Source organism: Cervus canadensis, chromosome 28 (genome assembly GCF_019320065.1).
Source record: "Cervus canadensis isolate Bull #8, Minnesota chromosome 28, ASM1932006v1, whole genome shotgun sequence".
Lineage (NCBI taxonomy): Eukaryota > Metazoa > Chordata > Mammalia > Artiodactyla > Cervidae > Cervus > Cervus canadensis.
The window spans coordinates 31,350,702-31,367,987 of NC_057413.1; the positions used below are offsets into that span (position 1 = coordinate 31,350,702).

At 47.5% G+C, this 17,286-nt stretch overlaps 1 protein-coding gene across 1 annotated transcript; it reads right to left on the reverse strand.

Moving 5' to 3' along the window:
• Positions 1 to 6,361: 6,361 nt before the first annotated feature.
• On the reverse strand, positions 6,362 to 10,281 carry LOC122430083 (FYVE, RhoGEF and PH domain-containing protein 1). The gene is made up of 5 exons (XM_043450871.1): positions 10,087 to 10,281; positions 9,604 to 9,781; positions 9,040 to 9,478; positions 7,658 to 7,747; positions 6,362 to 6,982 (listed from the first exon to the last, which is right to left on the reverse strand). Exons 1-5 carry the CDS (start codon positions 10,256 to 10,258, stop codon positions 6,830 to 6,832), a joined length of 1,032 nt encoding a protein of 343 aa, XP_043306806.1. The 5' UTR covers positions 10,259 to 10,281; the 3' UTR covers positions 6,362 to 6,829.
• Between the last annotated feature and the right edge of the window lie 7,005 nt (positions 10,282 to 17,286).

The following is a 17,286-nucleotide window of genomic DNA, read 5'->3' on the forward strand; positions in this document are numbered from 1 at the left end:
AAGCCCTTTACATATTAACTGATAGTTATTTATGTGTAAGATTATGCTAAAAGGCTTTTAGGATGAGGAGGTTAGAGTATTTTTTGAGTACCTTGGAGAGGTTCTGTTCTGGGGACTTTATCTTGGACTGGCCAAAATGTTCACTCAAAATGTTCTGTAACATCTTATGGAAAACCCTGAAGTAACTTTTTGGCCATCCTGGAATATGTGATTGTCTTTTCTAAAAATAAACCAATGTATGGTTAGCAAAGAGGAAAGGTTGAGGAGAAGGATAAAGTGGGTGTTTGGGATTGATGTGTGCATGCAACTATATTTAAAATAGATAGCTAACAAGGACCTACTGTATAGCACAGCCAACTCTGCCTAATATTCTATAATAAACTAAATGAGAAAAGAATCTGAAAAAAGCATAGATATACACATATATGTATAACTGAATCAGCTTGCCATGCAACTGAAACCAACAAAACACTGTTAATGAACAGTATTTCAATATAAAATTTAAAAAAAATTAAATTTAAAAATAACTATCTAAATTGGACATCATTATCCTCATTTACAAGTGAGGAATCATCAAGATAGTAAGTGGTTAAAGACTACATAGTAAATAATTATTCATCAGCATTAAAGTCTATGTGTAGGTAAAAATGGTAAATGTGCATGCCCAGTCGTGTCTGACTCTTTGAGACTCCATGGACTGTAACCCACCAGGTTCCTTGTCCAAGGAATTTTCCAGCCCAGAATGCCAGAGTGGGCTGCCATTTCCTACTCCAGGGGATCTTCCCAACCCAGGGATCTAACCTAGGTCTCCTGTGTCTCCTGTATCTCTTGACTGAGAGGTGGATCCTTTACCAATGTGCCACCTGAGAAGTCCTAAAGTCTATGCATAATCTTTCTCTACTTAAAACAACATGGTTTTATTCTCAGTCTAGTGAAAAATGAGTCACTCTGAGTACTTATTTTCTAAGAAGCTAACTTTGTTGTTCAGTCTCTCAGCCATGTCCAACTCTTTTTGACCCTGTGAAATGCAGCAAGTCGGTCTTCCTGGTCCTTCACTATCTCCCAGAGATTGTTCAAACTCATAGCCATTGAGTCAGTGATGCCATCAAACAATTTTGTTCTCTGTTGTCCCCTTCTCTTGCCTTCAATCTTTCCCAGCATCAGGGTCTTTTCTAATAAGATGACTCTTCACATAAGGTAGCCAAAGTATTGGAGTTTCAGCTTCATCATCAGTCCCTCTAATGAATATTCAGGACTGATTTCCTTTAGGATGGACTGGTTGGGTCTCCTTGCAGTCCAAGGAGCTCTCAAGAGTCTTCTCCAACACCACAGAACAAAAGCATCAATTCTTCGGCACTCAGCTTTCTTTATGGTCCAGCTCTCACATCCACATAGCTTTGACTAGATGGACCTTGGTTGGCAAAGTAATGTCTCTGCTTTTTAATATGCTGTCTAGGTTGGTCATAGCTTTTCTTCCAAGGAACAAGCATCTTTTAATTTCATGGCTTCAATCACCATCTCCAGTGATTTGGGAGCTGAAGAAAATAAAGTATGTCACTGTTTCCATTGTTTCCCCATCTATTTGTCATGAAGTATGGGACCGGATGTTCACTTAGTTTTTTGAGTGCTGAGTTTTAAGCCAACTTTTTCACTCTCCTCTTTCACTTTCATCAAGAGGCTCTTTAGTTCCTCTCCGTTTTCTGCCATAAGGGTGGTGTCAGCTGCATATCTGAGGTTATTGATATTTCTCCCGGCAATCTTGATTCCAACCTGTGCTTTATCCAGCTCAGCATTTTTCATGATGTACTTCGCATGTAAGTTAAATAAGCAGGGTGGCAATATACAGCCTTGACGTACTGCTTTCCTAATTTTGAACCAGTCCCTTGTTCTATGACTGGTTCTAGCTCTTGCTTCTTGTCCTGCATACAGGTTTTTCAGGAGGCAGGTCAGGTGGTCTGGTATTCCCATCTCTTGAAGAATTTTACATAATTTGTTGTAATCCATACAGTCAAAGACTTTAATTTAGTCAATGAAGCAGAAGTAGATTTTTTTTTCTGGAATTCTCTTGCTTTTTCTATGATCCAACTGATGTTGGCATTTTGATCTCTAGTTCCTCTGCCTTTTCTAAATTCAGCTTCAGCATCTGGAATTTCTCAGTTCACATACTGTTGAAGCTTCACTTTGAGAATTTTAAGCACTTTGAGAATTTACTTTGCTAGTCTGTGAAATGAGTGCAATTGTGCAGTAGTTTGAACATTCTTTGGCATTTTTTTGCCTTTCTTTGGGATTAGAATGAAAACTGACCTCTTCCAGTCCTGTGGCCACTGCTGAGTTTTCCAAATTTGCTGGCATATTGAAGGCAGCACTTTCACAGCATCATCTTTCAGGATTTGAAATAGCTCAGCTGGAATCCCATCACCTCCACTAGCTTTGTTCGTAATGGTGCTTCCTAAGGCCCGCTTGACTTCAGACTCCAAGATGTCTGGTTCTAGGTGAGTGATCACACCATCATGGCTATCTGAGTCATTAAGATACATTTTGTATAGTTCTTCTATGTATTCTTGCTACCTCTTCTTAATATTTTCTGCTTCTGTTAGATCCAAACAATTTCTGTCCTTTATTGAGCCCATCTTTGCTTGAAATGTTCCCTTGGTATCTCTAATTTTCTTGAAGAGATCACTAGTCTTTCCCATTCTATTGTTTTCCTCTATTTCTTTGCACTGATCTTTGAGGAAGGCTTTCTTATCTCTCCTTGCTGTTCTTTGGAACTCTGCATTCAGATGGGTATATCTTTCTTTTTCTCCTTTGCCTTTCATTTCTCTTCTTTTCTTTTTTTTTTTTTTTTTTTTTTTTTATAGTTTTGATATTTATCTCAATAATTATAGATAACATGTCTGTCTGTATTCCTTGATTAACTTCAAATTTTGTCTACTGACTCCTTGCTATAGAAGAGAAGGATTTAATTCACATGTACTGTCTTCAGTGTGCTTTCTTCTCTCATTCCAAGAGCAATCAATCCTATTTGAGCATTTGATATACAATTAGTAAGACTGAGAAACTGAATTTTACATTTTACTCAATTTTAATGAATTTAAATTGCTAGATGTGGCTAGTGGCTATCATACTAGATAGATAGTTCTAAATTATTCCTATCTTTAGGAATGTACAAAAGTTTTCTTTATGATCTAGCACACAATCAATTTTTGCATATGTTCTATAAGTGCTTGAAAAGAAGGTATAGTCTCTATTTTGACAGTAGGATTCAGCTTATCCATCAAATTTTGCTTATCAATTAGGACATTTAGCTGTTCCACTGGCTTAATTTTTTGTTCACTTGATAACTTCTGTCTAAAAGTCATTATAAAGTCTGTCAGTAAAGTTGATCTGAATAACTTTCCAGGATCACTTTTACTTTTAGAATATTAACGCTATACTATTTTTGCACATATATTTGGTATTTCTTCATTGCAAATTATAAATTTCACAATCAAAATACCCATCTTTGTCTATTTAATTCCAACTTCTCTTTATATTTACACTTTACCGATTGCTGCCATTTAGAGCTAAGTCATGTCCAACTCTTTGTGACCCCATGGACCACAGCCCACCAGGCTCCTCTGTCCATGGGACTTCCCAGGCAAGAATACTGGAGTGGCTTGTCAGTCCCTTCTCCAGGGCATCTTCCTCTCCCAGGGATCAAACTCACAGCTCTTGCATTGGCAGGCAGATTCTTCATCAATGAGCCACCAGGGAAGCTACTCTTTATTGACAATTGTTATTTTAATAAGGTATTTATTAAAATGCTTTTATAATCATATCCACATGTAATGAAGTTAGTCTTCCAATTCACGTTATCTGTTAGCTCTCTACCATAACCTATGTTAATATATTAAGATAAACTTTCTCATCACCAGATTTCAACCAAAAACATGATTTTTTTACTGTCTACCTTTTGCTCTTAGGTACACTTCTATTACTACACCTGTTGACTTTAAATGCTTTGGACTCCTAGGAGGCAACTAGCACACTTAGCACACATTCAAGCTCCTACCTTCTTTCCCCCTTTTTCTGAAACTGTTCATTGTTTCATTACATGATATATAGCAGGCTGAGGTCTGCTCAAATATCAATTTCTCAATGAAGAAATTTCTCTATCCACCCACCTTAAAATTACACATCCCTCCCTCCCCATCCCGAAACCTCCTACACCCTGATTTGCTTTCCTCCATAGTGCTAATCACCATGGTTTACCCCTGTTGGAATATAAGCTCCCCAAGGGGAGGCCTTTTTGCGTTCTTTGTTCACGTTGCAACAACCAGCAACAAAACAGAGCCCAGCACACAGCAGATGCTCACTAGGTATTTGGTGAACAGACAGGTAAGTCCACTTCTAAAAGCATTTTGAAACGTAAAAGGCCTGAGCAAATGCAGAATCATACTGTGCTTATGGCACTGAAGGGCTTCCCTTACCAGGTTTAAAGATACAGTAATCAAGACTTTAAGGTGCAGATGTTAGGATGGACATATGTTCATTACATAAAATAGTTTTTAAAAAGACTCACACACATATGATTGAGTTTTGACAAAAGTAACAAAGTAATTCAGTAGAGAGAATAGTCTCTCAATTAATGGTGCAGAAAAACTGTATATTTATGTGGCGAAAAAAAATTTCGTAAGAATCTCAACCATAGGGCTTCCCCCACTGGCAGCTTCATGGTAAAAAATCTGTCTGCCAATTCAGAGGAAACAATTCAGCGGTTCGATCCCCGGGCTGGGAAGATCCTACATGCTGCAAAGCAGCTAAGCCCGAGCACCACAACTACTGAGCCTGTGCTCTAGGGCCCAGAGCCACAACTACTGAGCCCGTGAGCCACAGCTAGAGGAGCACGAGCACCTACAGCCCAGAGCTACAGCCTCTGAGCCCGTGAGCCACAGCTAGAGGAGCATGAGCACCTACAGCCCAGAGCTACAGCCTCTGAGCCCATGAGCCACAGCTAGAGGAGCATGAGCACCTACAGCCCAGAGCTACAGCCTCTGAGCCTGTGACCCACAGCTAGAGGAGCACGAGCACCTACAGCCCAGAGCTACAGCCTCTGAGCCCGTGAGCCACAGCTACAGGAGCATGAGCACCTACAGCCCAGAGCTACAGCCTCTGAGCCTGTGACCCACAGCTAGAGGAGCATGAGCACCTACAGCCCAGAGCTACAGCCTCTGAGCCCGTGAGCCACAGCTAGAGGAGCACGAGCACCTACAGCCTAGAGCTACAGCCTCTGAGCCCGTGACCTACAGCTAGAGGAGCACGAGCACCTACAGCCTACAGCTACAGCCTCTGAGCCCGTGACCCACAGCTAGAGGAGCACGAGCACCTACAGCCCAGAGCTACAGCCTCTGAGCCCGTGACCCACAGCTAGAGGAGCACGAGCACCTACAGCCTAGAGCTACAGCCTCTGAGCCCGTGAGCCACAGCTAGAGGAGCACGAGCACCTACAGCCTAGAGCTACAGCCTTGAGCCGTTGAGCCACAGCTAGTAGAGAGCACGGCACCGTACAGCCTAGAGACAGCCTCTGAGCCTGTGACCCACAGCTAGCAGAGCATGAGACCTAAGCCTAGTAGCTACAGCCTCTGAGCCCGTGACCCACAGCTAGAGGAGCACGAGCACCTTACATGTCTTGATGCTATACATGCCTCTGAGGAAGGCGGTTGACCCATCGAGCTAGAAGGAGTCTATGATGCATCCTGAAGTCTCTAGAGCTTCGGCCGTCTTCTGAGCCCGTGGGTGAAGCCCACAAGTCTCCGTGGAGACATACAGCACTACAGCCAGAGCTTACAGCCTTGAGTCCCGATTAGTGTCTGATCCTACAGCTAGAGGTACACGTAGCATCCTACTAGGCCTGTACGCTACAGTCTCTGATGCCTCTGAAGTCCCACGTAGCTGATGAGGATGCCGCCTGCACCTACAGGCCCAGGACTACAGCCTACTGTAGCTCGGTTGAACCACAGCTAGAGGAGCATGAGCACCTAAGCCCAGAGCTACAGCCTCTGAGCCCGTGACCCACAGCTAGAGGAGCATGAGCACCTAAGCCCAGAGCTACAGCCTCTGAGCCTGTGACCCACAGCTAGAGGAACACGAGCACCTACAGCCTAGAGCTACAGCCTCTGAGCCTGTGACCTACAGCTAGAGGAGCACGAGCACCTACAGCCCAGAGCTACAGCCTCTGAGCCCGTGACCCACAGCTAGAGGAGCATGAGCACCTAAGCCCAGAGCGGAGTTTCAGCTTCAACATCAGTCCTTCCAATGAACACTCAGGACTGATCTCCTTTAGGATGGACTGGTTGGATCTCCTTGCAGTCCAAGGGTCTCTCAAGAGTCTTCTCCAACACCACAGTTCAAAACTTAGCACTTAACTATATAGTGGGTACTATTTTAAGCTCTCTACATGTATCAACTCATTCAGTCCTTAAAATAACCCTACAAGGTAGGCTATTATTATTACCCTCATTTCACAGCTGAGGAAATGAAAGCACAGTAAAGTAAGAAACTTGCTTAACAGCACAAATTTAGCAAGTGGCAGAATTGGAATTTGACCCCAACCAATTTGGCTCCTAACCTTATACTTTTTAGGGCTTTGCTATTCTGTTGTAATTTTCTGAGTCCTGATCTGTGTTTCATTCTAGATTGGGAGGGCCTGGAAAGCAGAGTTCAGGCCTGATTCTTTTTGTGAAAGGCGATGAGGGGAGAGGGCAGGTAGGAACAAACCCTAGTGCACACATCGGGCCTGGGCTCAGCAGGCAAGTGGATAGGAAGGTGGGCAACCTAGATTTGGGGCCCCTCACCATTCCTCCATGCGCTTCTCTAGCTCAGGCAGCAGGAACTGCTGGTGGAAGCAATAGATGGAGCAGATGTTAGAGAAGATGCCGTGGACGACGTCAGCTGGGAAGGAACTGCGGTTCCGAGCCTCTTCTAGCAGCCGAGCGCAGAACACCTGTGGGGCAGGGTATGTGTGCTCAGCCCAGTGGGGCCTGGGGCTTGGCTGGGAAAGGAGCAGCTTGCAGGTGAGGGCAGTGTTTGTGGGCAGCTCTATGGAGCTTTGGGATCAGCACTGATCTTGAGATTGAGGAGTGAGGGAATGGAGTGAGGCTTGTGTGTGGGGTTGATTTCAGGTTGTCAAGGTTAGGATCTGGAGGTAGACATTGGAACAATAAGTCAGGATCAAGGTCAGGGTCAAAATTAGACTCAGGGTCAGAGAGAAGGTTGGAATTAGATCCATTCATGTGACAAATATTTTTGAGTGCCTACTGTGTGCCAGGCAGTGAACAGACAAAAATTCCTACCCCTTGGGATTCTAGTGGATTTGGGGGTCAGGAATAGGGCCAGGTTTAGAATGAGGGTCAGAATCTGGTTCACAGTCAGTTTAATTCAGGATCTGGATTAGAGTTGTAGTTAGGGCTTAGGAATGAGGGTTGATACAAAGATCAAGCTTGGGGTCATGAATCAGAGTTGGCTTCAGGGGGACAGGATGGGGGTCAAGGTCAAAGAGGAGCCTTACCACCTCTAGATTCTGGCCCCACTGATAGGGGTAGGCTCAGGCCCTCTCACTTCCTCTTTGGCACCCACCTACCGGATCCTGGTGCCCTGGTGCCCCTGCAGGACCATTCACCTGATCCAGGAGATGGAGCCTGGAAACGTAAGCCTTCTCAGTTTGCAGGAGTTCATTGGCAATGTGGAACACCTTCTGCTGCACAGTCAACTGAAGAGAGAAGAGGCAATTGCTGGTCTATCATCCTGTACCCTAACCTTCACCTAAACCCCTAGAATTCTCAGAATACCATAAATGCTACTCTATACCTAATGCCACTTAAAGATAACCGTACCTCCCATCCCTGAAGCCATAAGCCTCATAGCTTCACCCCAACTCCCCTGTGTGTCATAAAGACCACCCCTCAATTCTGATACTGTGTACTTCTCATTCAGCCACTCATTCACCAGGCCATCTGCTCCCTCTATTCACTCTGCATACTGTAGTGGGTAACGTGTGGGCTAGAAAGTCAGACTTCCTAGCTAGGTTCAAATTGTAGCTCTGCCATTTACTAGCTTGAATAAGTTGTATAAATGTTCTGTATTTAAGTCTCTTCATCTACATATACAGATAATAATAGGACCTAAGTCCATTTGTAATTGAGTCAACTAAATGATTTAATGTAAGTGAAACATAGCAGACTATGGATTAAGTAGACTATAAATCTTAGTTATTTATTCACCCACTCAGTTCATTGTCAGTAAAGGCTTGCTGAGTACCTGAGGCATGAGGAAAACCCAAAAGAATAAAAATGTATAAAACTCATTGCCTGTTGGCCTTGCCTGTTTACTGGGCACATATTTGCTGAGTCCCAGACCTTGGCCCCCACATCTGAGCTGGGTTCTGGTGACACAGGTATTCTGCCTATGACCTAATTAAGTGCAAGGATACCTTGGAAGCAGTGTTAGGCTGCTGGGGCACTGAAAGGGGTTCCTGCTGCTGAGAGCTTTTGTCTCACAGCCTCAGGCTCCTAGGGGGCTCTAAGTTCTTGTGCCCTTCCAGAGGCCAGCTGTCTGGAAGTCTCTCTGGATGTGAGACTTTCCATTTTACAAATAAGGAAACTAAGGTTATGGTGGGGCAGCAGAGACTTGCCCAACCTCACATAGCTACTGAATCTGGGGAATGTCCAGCTGGAGCAGGACTCTAAAGATCCCAAACCAGAATGCCCATCTTTAAGATGGAAAAACTGAGGCCCAGCTGGTGGTTTTCAGATGAGGGTACAGCAATTTTCCTCATGGGAACTTGGAACTGTGAATGGTCATTTTTGTAGTTAAGAGTGATACAGGGACACGGCACAGGTCTGCTACTGATATTTAGTACCAGGAGACCAGGGAAGCCAAACATTCCAAGTGGAAACAATGCCCTGTCTTGAGAAATACTGAGCTGGGGAAAGAACCAAGTGTAAAAGCCAGGCTTCTGGTTTCTCCACACAGTCCTGCCTCTCGGTGAACGTGGGTCAGTACCTCCACGGACTCCTGTCTCTCCATCAGGGGCGCTGGGACTTCTCTGTCCTTCTCATCCTCCTCCTCGTCGTCCTCCTCCTCCAGGTCACTATCAACCTCCTGGGAGCTGGGCCGGTGGGGGTCGGCCAAGGCAACAGGGACACTGGCCAGGGCAGGGGGCCCAGGGCAGAGGCTGTGGCTAGGGGGCCCGTCATCACTGATGAAGCAGGTCTCCTCGCTGTTGGATGGTGAGCTGATGCTGTCAATGCCGCTGTCCCGATTGGGTACCTTCTCGCCATCCCGGGGCCCAGGAGCCAGCAGGAACAGGCAGCGGGATGCCTCGCCCTCAGGGAGCTGGGGCACTGGTGGCTGTGGGGGTGGCTGTGGCAACATGGCTGGCTCTGTGGGACTTGGGCTGGGGCCAGGGGCTGGCCTATCCGAGGCAACAATCACAGGCTCTCTGAGGTGGGTGGTAGACACACATGGAGGCAGGGCATGAGCTTGACTGAGAGGCCTGTCTTACAACTGTCCTTTCTATTCCAGGCCCACCCTCCCCCCATAGGGTCCCCCAGGAGCTGGACTCACCTTTCAAATTTCTCAATCAGTGAGGATACTGCTGCAGAACTGGGGCTGGCCTCTGCCCTGGAGGCCAGGCCCTTGGCTACTCGGGGGTCTGCAGGCAGTGGGCGTGATGGTGGGGGTGGGATGGGCTCAGGTGGTGGGGGCATCCGGGGCATCTGCAGGTAGCTGGGCTTCGGGGGGACTAGAGAGATGGATGGGATAAAGAGGGGAGATCCCAATGGGCTGAGTTTGAAGTTGGTTGTTGCAGCCAGGCCACAAGCCCCTCCACAAACCCCCGGTCTGCACCTTTGCCTGAGACAGGCACAGAACTGGCCTGAGGTGAGATGCCAGTATGTGCTCATTAGCCTCAGGTCACAGCCCTCTGCTCCTAGACCGTGGTGCTTCCTGTCCTTCTAGCAAGTCTTCTCCTCAGCCACTGGCAAACCTTTCCCCTCCTCTGTCCCCTCTCCTGGGCCATTTCTTTGTCCCCTCTCTGGAACCACTTACCCTGTGGTTTTGGGCCAGGTGCCCGCTTCAGTGGCGAAGGACGCTGGCTGGGGGTTTCAGTGGGGGGGCCTGGGTCTGAGCGAAGTCGCTGGGGACCTTCTGGATGAGGCTCAAGGCCCTGGCCAGGGTCAAGGGACAAACTTTTAACCAGGATCCGGTTTCCCTGGTGCATCCCTGCAGAAAGGGAGAAACTGGGTGTTAAGCAACTGATTATCCCAAAGGAGACTGGAAAGTTGTATGTCTTAGCAGGTACCTGTGGTATCGAGTTCCCCTGAACCCCTCTCCTGGCTACACTGTCTTTCTGGGAAACCTTTACTCCAGCAGTCAGATGGGGAGCCAGGCCCAGGGTTGTGGCTAGCTGTTTTCATTAATAGACGAGAGTTCTTTGTGGTTAGTACATTGATTTCTTGTATGTCAGCAGGCATCATTACTAGGGAGTTTAACCAGGCTGGGGGCAGGCACGAGAAGCCTACGGTTTGTGTACATGCTTGCACCGTTGTTTATATAGCCACAGTGAGATGCTGAGCCTAAACCATTCTTCACATTTTCTCTTTAGTTCCTGAGGATATCTGGACTTCCTTTTCTACAATTTTATATAGCTGAAAATAATGAAATTATATTTAATGAATAAAAGTTTTGCTTCTTAAAATCCCAGCTTCTCACTAATCTGTACTGCTGCTGTTACTGCTGCTGCTGCTGTGTCGCTACAGTCGTGTCCAACTCTGTGCGACCCCATGGACTGCAGCCCACCAGGCTCCTCTGTCCATGGGGTTTTCCAGGCAAGAGTACTGGAGTGGGGTGCCATTGCCTTCTCCATTAATCTGTACTATCCTCCTCGATTTCCACACCTACACACACCCACACACAGCCAGCACGCAGAGTTCAGGTTACAGGAACAGCTTTAGGACACCAGGCAAAAAAATTCAGGAAAGTGAGGCCTTTCTGCATTGTCCCTCTTCCTTCACCGTGGTGTCCCTAAACCCACCTCTGTCTTTGGTCCTGGGGGAGATGATGGTCACCCTGGGGTGAGAAGATTCGGTCTGGGAGGTGTGAGGGGACCTCTGCACCCAAGGATGACACATTCTAAGGGAAACAATGTGGTCTGCCTGGGCAGGGATCTGTGTGTGGCAGGTCTCAGATGATAGAGAAGTCAGGGAAAAAGCAGAGCAGAGTAGAGAGGGCAAGCCCCGGATGGCAGTAGAATTATAAAATTCATAAATGCTACACAATGTTTCTCAACAGGCAATCCCTATGCCTAAAATACTGTAAATAAACTATATTTCAATTAAAGTTTTTACCATAATAAAACCCAATAATGCTATAACAATGCCAACCAAAAAACAAACAAACAAACAAAAGAAACCTCAAAACCAAACAATGATAAGCAACCATCTACTGTTAGAGCCAAAATAAATGCATTACCGAAAAAAAAAAATGCTTTAGCTCTACGGGTGTAACTATAAAATTACACTATTTAATGCTACTTGGATGTAAGAAATGATTTCTAATGAAAAATGGAAACATGACTTTTACCTACCCTTTCATCTACTGGTTAAAAAGATATCATGGAAAAGTCTGATTTACTAGAATTCACTTAAATATTCCTTTTATCACAAATATCATTTTAAAGGACAGCTGAAACTCTTGCAGGATTAGGAGATCAGCAGGTACACAAAAGATAATATGAAATAAACTTGTAAAGATACAACAGAGTTTTCAGATTTAAACTTTTATTTTTTTTAAGACTTAAATTTTTAAAATTTACTCTGGGAATTGCATCATTTTCTGCTCCCACCTCCAGCTGTAAGCCCCTGGAAACTCAAGATAATTTTCCTAAAGACTCAAACGATGATCAGTTCTGCAGATACAAAGTGCATCATTCCAATTTGCTAAACACAGCACCTAACCATGAGGGAGTCTGGAATGAACAAGGCAGAGTCCCTGCTCTAAACCAGCTACCATCTGCCAGGGGGGAATGATTCTTGACAGCATGTGTGGGTTCAGGGTGTGAGGGCTCAATCAGATCAAGACCAATTCTTAGTCTAATTCCAACTCAGCTGTCCCAGTGGCCAGCCCCCAAAGGCAGCCACAACTGCAAGAAAAGGTGCACTGATGCCCTCTAAGACCCAGAAAAGCCAGTGATTTTACACTTCTAAGTTCATCCCTGAATCCCCCACCTCCACCCTGCCGCTTCCCAAAGTGGGAAACCAACACTTCAAGTCTGAGCGAACTAGACAGCCGGACTAACAGTCTGAAAAGCCAGCACCTGTGGGCACTGTCTGCACCTTTGGGCTCCTTTCTTCCCGTGTGACCTAGTCTTCCCACCCTAGTGGGGACATATTTGAAACCTCCACCCTTCTCAAATATCTGGCTTAAAACTCAGCATTCAAATACTAAGATCATGGTATCTGGTCCCATCGCTTCATGGCAAATAGATGGGGCAAAAATGAGAACAGTGGCAGGATTTATTTTCTTGGGCTCCTAAATCATTGCGGATGGTGACTGCAGCCATGAAATTTAAAGACTCTGGCTCCTTGGAAGAAAAGCTATGACCAGCCTAGAGGGCTTTGCAGACAAAAGTCCCTCCCTATAGTCAAAGCTATGCTTTTTCCAGAAGGAATGTATGGATATGAGAATTGGATCATAAAGAAGGCTGAGCACCAAAGAATTGATGCTTTTGAACTGTAGTGTTACAGAAGACTCTTGAGAGTAACTTGGACAGCAAGGAAATCAATCCAGTCAATCTTAAAGGAAATCAACCCTGAATATTCCTTGGAAGGAGTGACGCTGATGCTGAAGATCCAATACTTTGGCCACCTGATGTAAAGACCTGACTCATTGGAAAAGACCCTGATGCTGGGAAAGATTGAGGATATGATGAAGGAGAACGGGGCTACAGAGGGTGAGATGGTTGGATGACATCACTGACCCAATGGACATGAATTTGAGTAAACTCAGGGAGACAGGGGAGGACAGGGAAGCCTGGTGTCAGGCCTCAGTACATGTGGTCATAAAGACTGGGGCATGACTTAGGGACTGAACAACAACAACCCTTCTGCGATCTACGTCTCCAGTGAACCTCCCACTGTGGTCTCCTAACTTTTAGATAAGGTAACTGCCTGAAGTTGCAAGAATAACAGACTGGAACAGAATTCAAGCTGGGGCTCCGATTCCAACAACTGCAAGTTCAGACATGCCCATTAACTTGATGCTTAATTCCAGTGGTTCAGCTTCCCCATCTGTTAAATGGCCCAAGTGTCAGACTAAGCGCTCTGGAATGTTCAAAACAAAACTCACCTTACCCAAAGGCTCTCCCTGATGACCGCCAGATGTTTACTCTGCTTCCTGAGAGAAGCCTCCAGAGACGCGGTGTTTCCCCTCCCCCGCTATCCCTCTCAACTCCACCCCTGTCCTATACCTACAAGACCGGTCCTCTCAGGACAAGGTGTTCAGTGACCCCCGACCGGGCTGTTGACCACATCCATCTCTCCTGCTGTCTATCATAACCCACTCAGAACCAGTCTTTCTTCTATCCGACCCATTCCCCTAAGGACGGCGTGGTGTTTAGTCCCTAAATCGTGTCCGACTCTTGCAATCCCATCGGCTGCAGACTGCCAGGCTCCTCTGTCCATGGTTTTCTCCAGGAAGGAATACTGGAATGGGTTGCCATTTCCTTCTCCAGAGGATCTTCCCAACCCAAGAATCGAACCTGGGTCTCCTGCTTTGCAGGCAGATTCTTTACCGACTGAGCTATGAGGGAAGCCCCTTAAATATGGGGAAGCCCCTTAATTAGTGAAGTGAAAGTCGCTCAGTCTGACTCTTTGTGGCAGTCCATGCCATAATAGTGGAGTGGGTAGCCTTTCCCTTCTCCAGGGGATCTTCCCAACCCAGGGATTGAATCCAGGTGTCCCACATTGCACGCGGATTCTTTACCAGATGAGCCATAAGCACTGCGACAGCTATCTAAACACAGAGACATCCCATTGCTCCTCTGAAAAGCCTTGTGAGTGAAGAGCGAACCTCCCGCCCCAGAGCCCCCTTGCGGCCCGCCCTTCCGCGGCGGGGAGGGGAGGGTGTTTGCCTGGCCGGCCCCGGGGGGCTACCCACACCGCAGCCCTCAGGGCGCGGCCCTAACGCCCGGGCTACCCCGCCCCCACCTCTCCGGGGTAACTCCCACCTGAGCTCCAACCGCCCGTCTCCCGCTCTCTCCGCGCCTCACCGGGGCGAGACGCCCACCGCGCAGCCCGCGCGCGCAGCGGCTTCCAGGAAGTGGGGCGGCGGGGGGCGCTGAGGAAATGGCGGCGACCCCCGCGCGCGAGAGCCACCGAAACCGACCTGCCCACAGCCACGGAGTGGAACCACAAGCACAACCGCCATCCCGCTCGCGGTTGTGCAGCCCCAGAGTAGCGGCCCGGGGAGGCGCCCGCCCGCCCCCGCCCTCACGGTGCCCCGACTCAGGCAGCCTTCCCTCGGCCGCGCGGGGCAGCTCCGGGGCGGCTCCACGGCCTTCTCGCAGAACTCGGCGCAGGCGCCGGGCGGAGAGCTTAGCCGAGCCTCTACGAGGGTCGGCGGCGCGCAGAGGGCGTGAGCGGCGAGTAGCGGCCTGCGCCTGGGGGTCGGGGGTCATGTGGGCGGCGAACCGGGCGGGCGCCTGCGCGGCGGGCGGGGAGCGCGGGCCGGCTTCGGGGTGAGAGCGGGAGCGCCGCCGGCGCACTGGGGCGAGGGCGGCGGGGGAGCGGCGAGCCTGGCGGGGCGGGGAGCCGGGAGCGTGAGCTGGGAACGTGGGAGCGGCGAGCCCAGCCCGCACCGCAGGGGGCGTGTGAGCCAGAAACCGGGCCCTGTCATTGGGAAACGGGCGCCGGCGTGAGCCGGGAGGGCGGGCGGTCGTCCTCGCCTGAGGGGCGGGCAGCTGGCCGTGGAACCCGGGGCCCTTCCGCGAGGGCCAGGCGGGAGCCGGGAGAAAGGTGCGAGGCGCCAGCGGTGGGCTTGGCCAGTGTCTGGGCCCTGCTGCCGCCGGGCTCCTCTTTGTTTTTAATTTGAGAATAATGACAATATTCTGATTTTCCTACCCAACACTTTGGCTTCTGAAGTGACATTTATCTAAAAACTGCTGCATTGTTCCAGGTCAGTCTGTAGCCACATGTTTGTGTTTGTTTCTTCCTTCTGTTCTCCCCTCGGTGTTTATTGGAGTAGAGTTGATTTACAATATTGTCTCAGTGTTGGCTGTGCGGCGAAGTGAATCAGTTATGTGTCTATATGTGTATCTGCTCTCTTTAGAAACGCTTTTTCCATACGGGCTGTCACAGAATGTGGCGTCCCCTGTGCGGTACAGTTGGCCCCCGTTAGTTATGTTTCGTTCACAATAGTGTGTAGTGTGTGTGTCAGTCCCAGCCTTCCAGCCACATGTGTGTTTCTTTGGTGCATGTGTGTGTGTAAAACTGCTAGAGAGGGTCAGAAACAGGCTGAATTGTGGGGTTTTTTTGTTTGTTTGATTTTTTACCTCTTCGGCCTTGAAAAGATAGTTCTTGAAACTTGAAAGTATTACTGCATTTGGATTGTCTAGTTGATCTGCAAGGAACATTTCAAGAGACACAAAAGCATGGGGGGTAGTGATAAATATGTGGGCTTATAACAACAGCAGTTTGCTTTAGTGATATTTTAACAAGGGCTTCCCTGGTGGCTCAGTTGGTAAAGAATCCGCCTGCAATGCAGGAGACCCCGGTTTCATTCCTGGGATGGGAAGATCCCCTGGAGAAGGGAAAGGCTACCCACTCCAGTATTCTGGCCTGGAGAGTTCCATTGACTATATAGTGCAGGGGGCCGCAAAGAGTCAGACTCAACTGAGCGACTTTCACTTCTATGCTAATAATACGAAGCATTTTGGATGTGCAGAGTACCTTTATGGCAGTCGTACTTGAAGAGACAGAAAGTAAGGCTGCCCTGTTTGAAGGTGGCACCAATGGAAGGAGATAGGAAGGGCCTGCTCTCTTCGTTGCAGGCGGCTGCTGCCTGGTGATCCAGCACTGTGCCTGAAGTCAGCATCCTGGTTCTGACACTTACCAGCTGTGGGATCTTGGCAAAACCTGTCTTACTGGGTTAAATATGGGCAGTTTTTAAAAGTAGGATATTTTCTTAGAAAGGGTTTAGGAAATCTTCAAGCACCTGAGTATTAATTTTAACAGAGTATCTCTGGGAGCCTTCCACAGAAGTATGTGGATCCTTTATCTGGAGCTGCTGGCCAAAGAGGAAAAAAGATATTAAATGGACAAATCCAGAAGAACTGGATTTGATAGAAAACTCATTGACAGAATGTTGAATTAAACTGTGACTGCTGACATATTCTAATAGCCAGAGAAAATCACCTGTTGGACGTCTAGTGACGAAAAAGTTGAGGAGGGAAATAGTGTATCTTACCAGGTGTCAGCCACAGATTAAATTGAGATTGCCATTTAAGGAGCTAAGTTATGAGTTCCTGGACTTCCTTGGTGGTCTGGTCCAATGGTTAAGACTCTGTGCAGTTAAGACTCTCCAATGCAGGGAGTGCAGGTTCGATCCCTGGTCAGGGAACTAGGATTCCATCTGATCCATGGCCAAAAGAAAAAAAAAAAATCTGTTTCAAGATATTCTACAACCTCAGGAAGGTTGAGAAATAAGAGGAAAGAGGGGATGAAAGATGAGGGAGGCATAGGGCACAGGGAGGAAATGAAGTGAAGGAGATGGAAGCAAGGGTCTCTGGGGAAGGTGAGAAGCAATGAGATAGGTCTTTAGTAAAAGGGAGAATGCTTGACATGGGCGATTAATTTGAAGTGAGCTTGTCTGAGAAGAACAGCAGAGTTTTCCCCATCTTACTGTTCTCCTGGCTGTTAGAAGGCATTCAGGATTGAGGTCCCTGGGCATGCAGAGCTGTGTGTAAGCCTCTGTGCAGGAACACGGGCATAGGTACTCGTCTGTAAATGTGTGCAAATTAATGTCATATGAAATGTTACTTCTTTATAGGATGGTGTCACGTAGGCCAAAACAAGAGAACTGGAAAGGAGAGAGCAGGGGTCGTGATGGGGGAGATCAGGGAACCTACAACCTGATACAGTGTCCACTGGAAAGTTTCCAACTTCTAATGCAGTATCAGTTTGGAGGGAGGCTAAGATTTTATAAGAATTAATTTGAAGTCATGTAGAAGCAGACTGAGTGTAGACCAGAGTT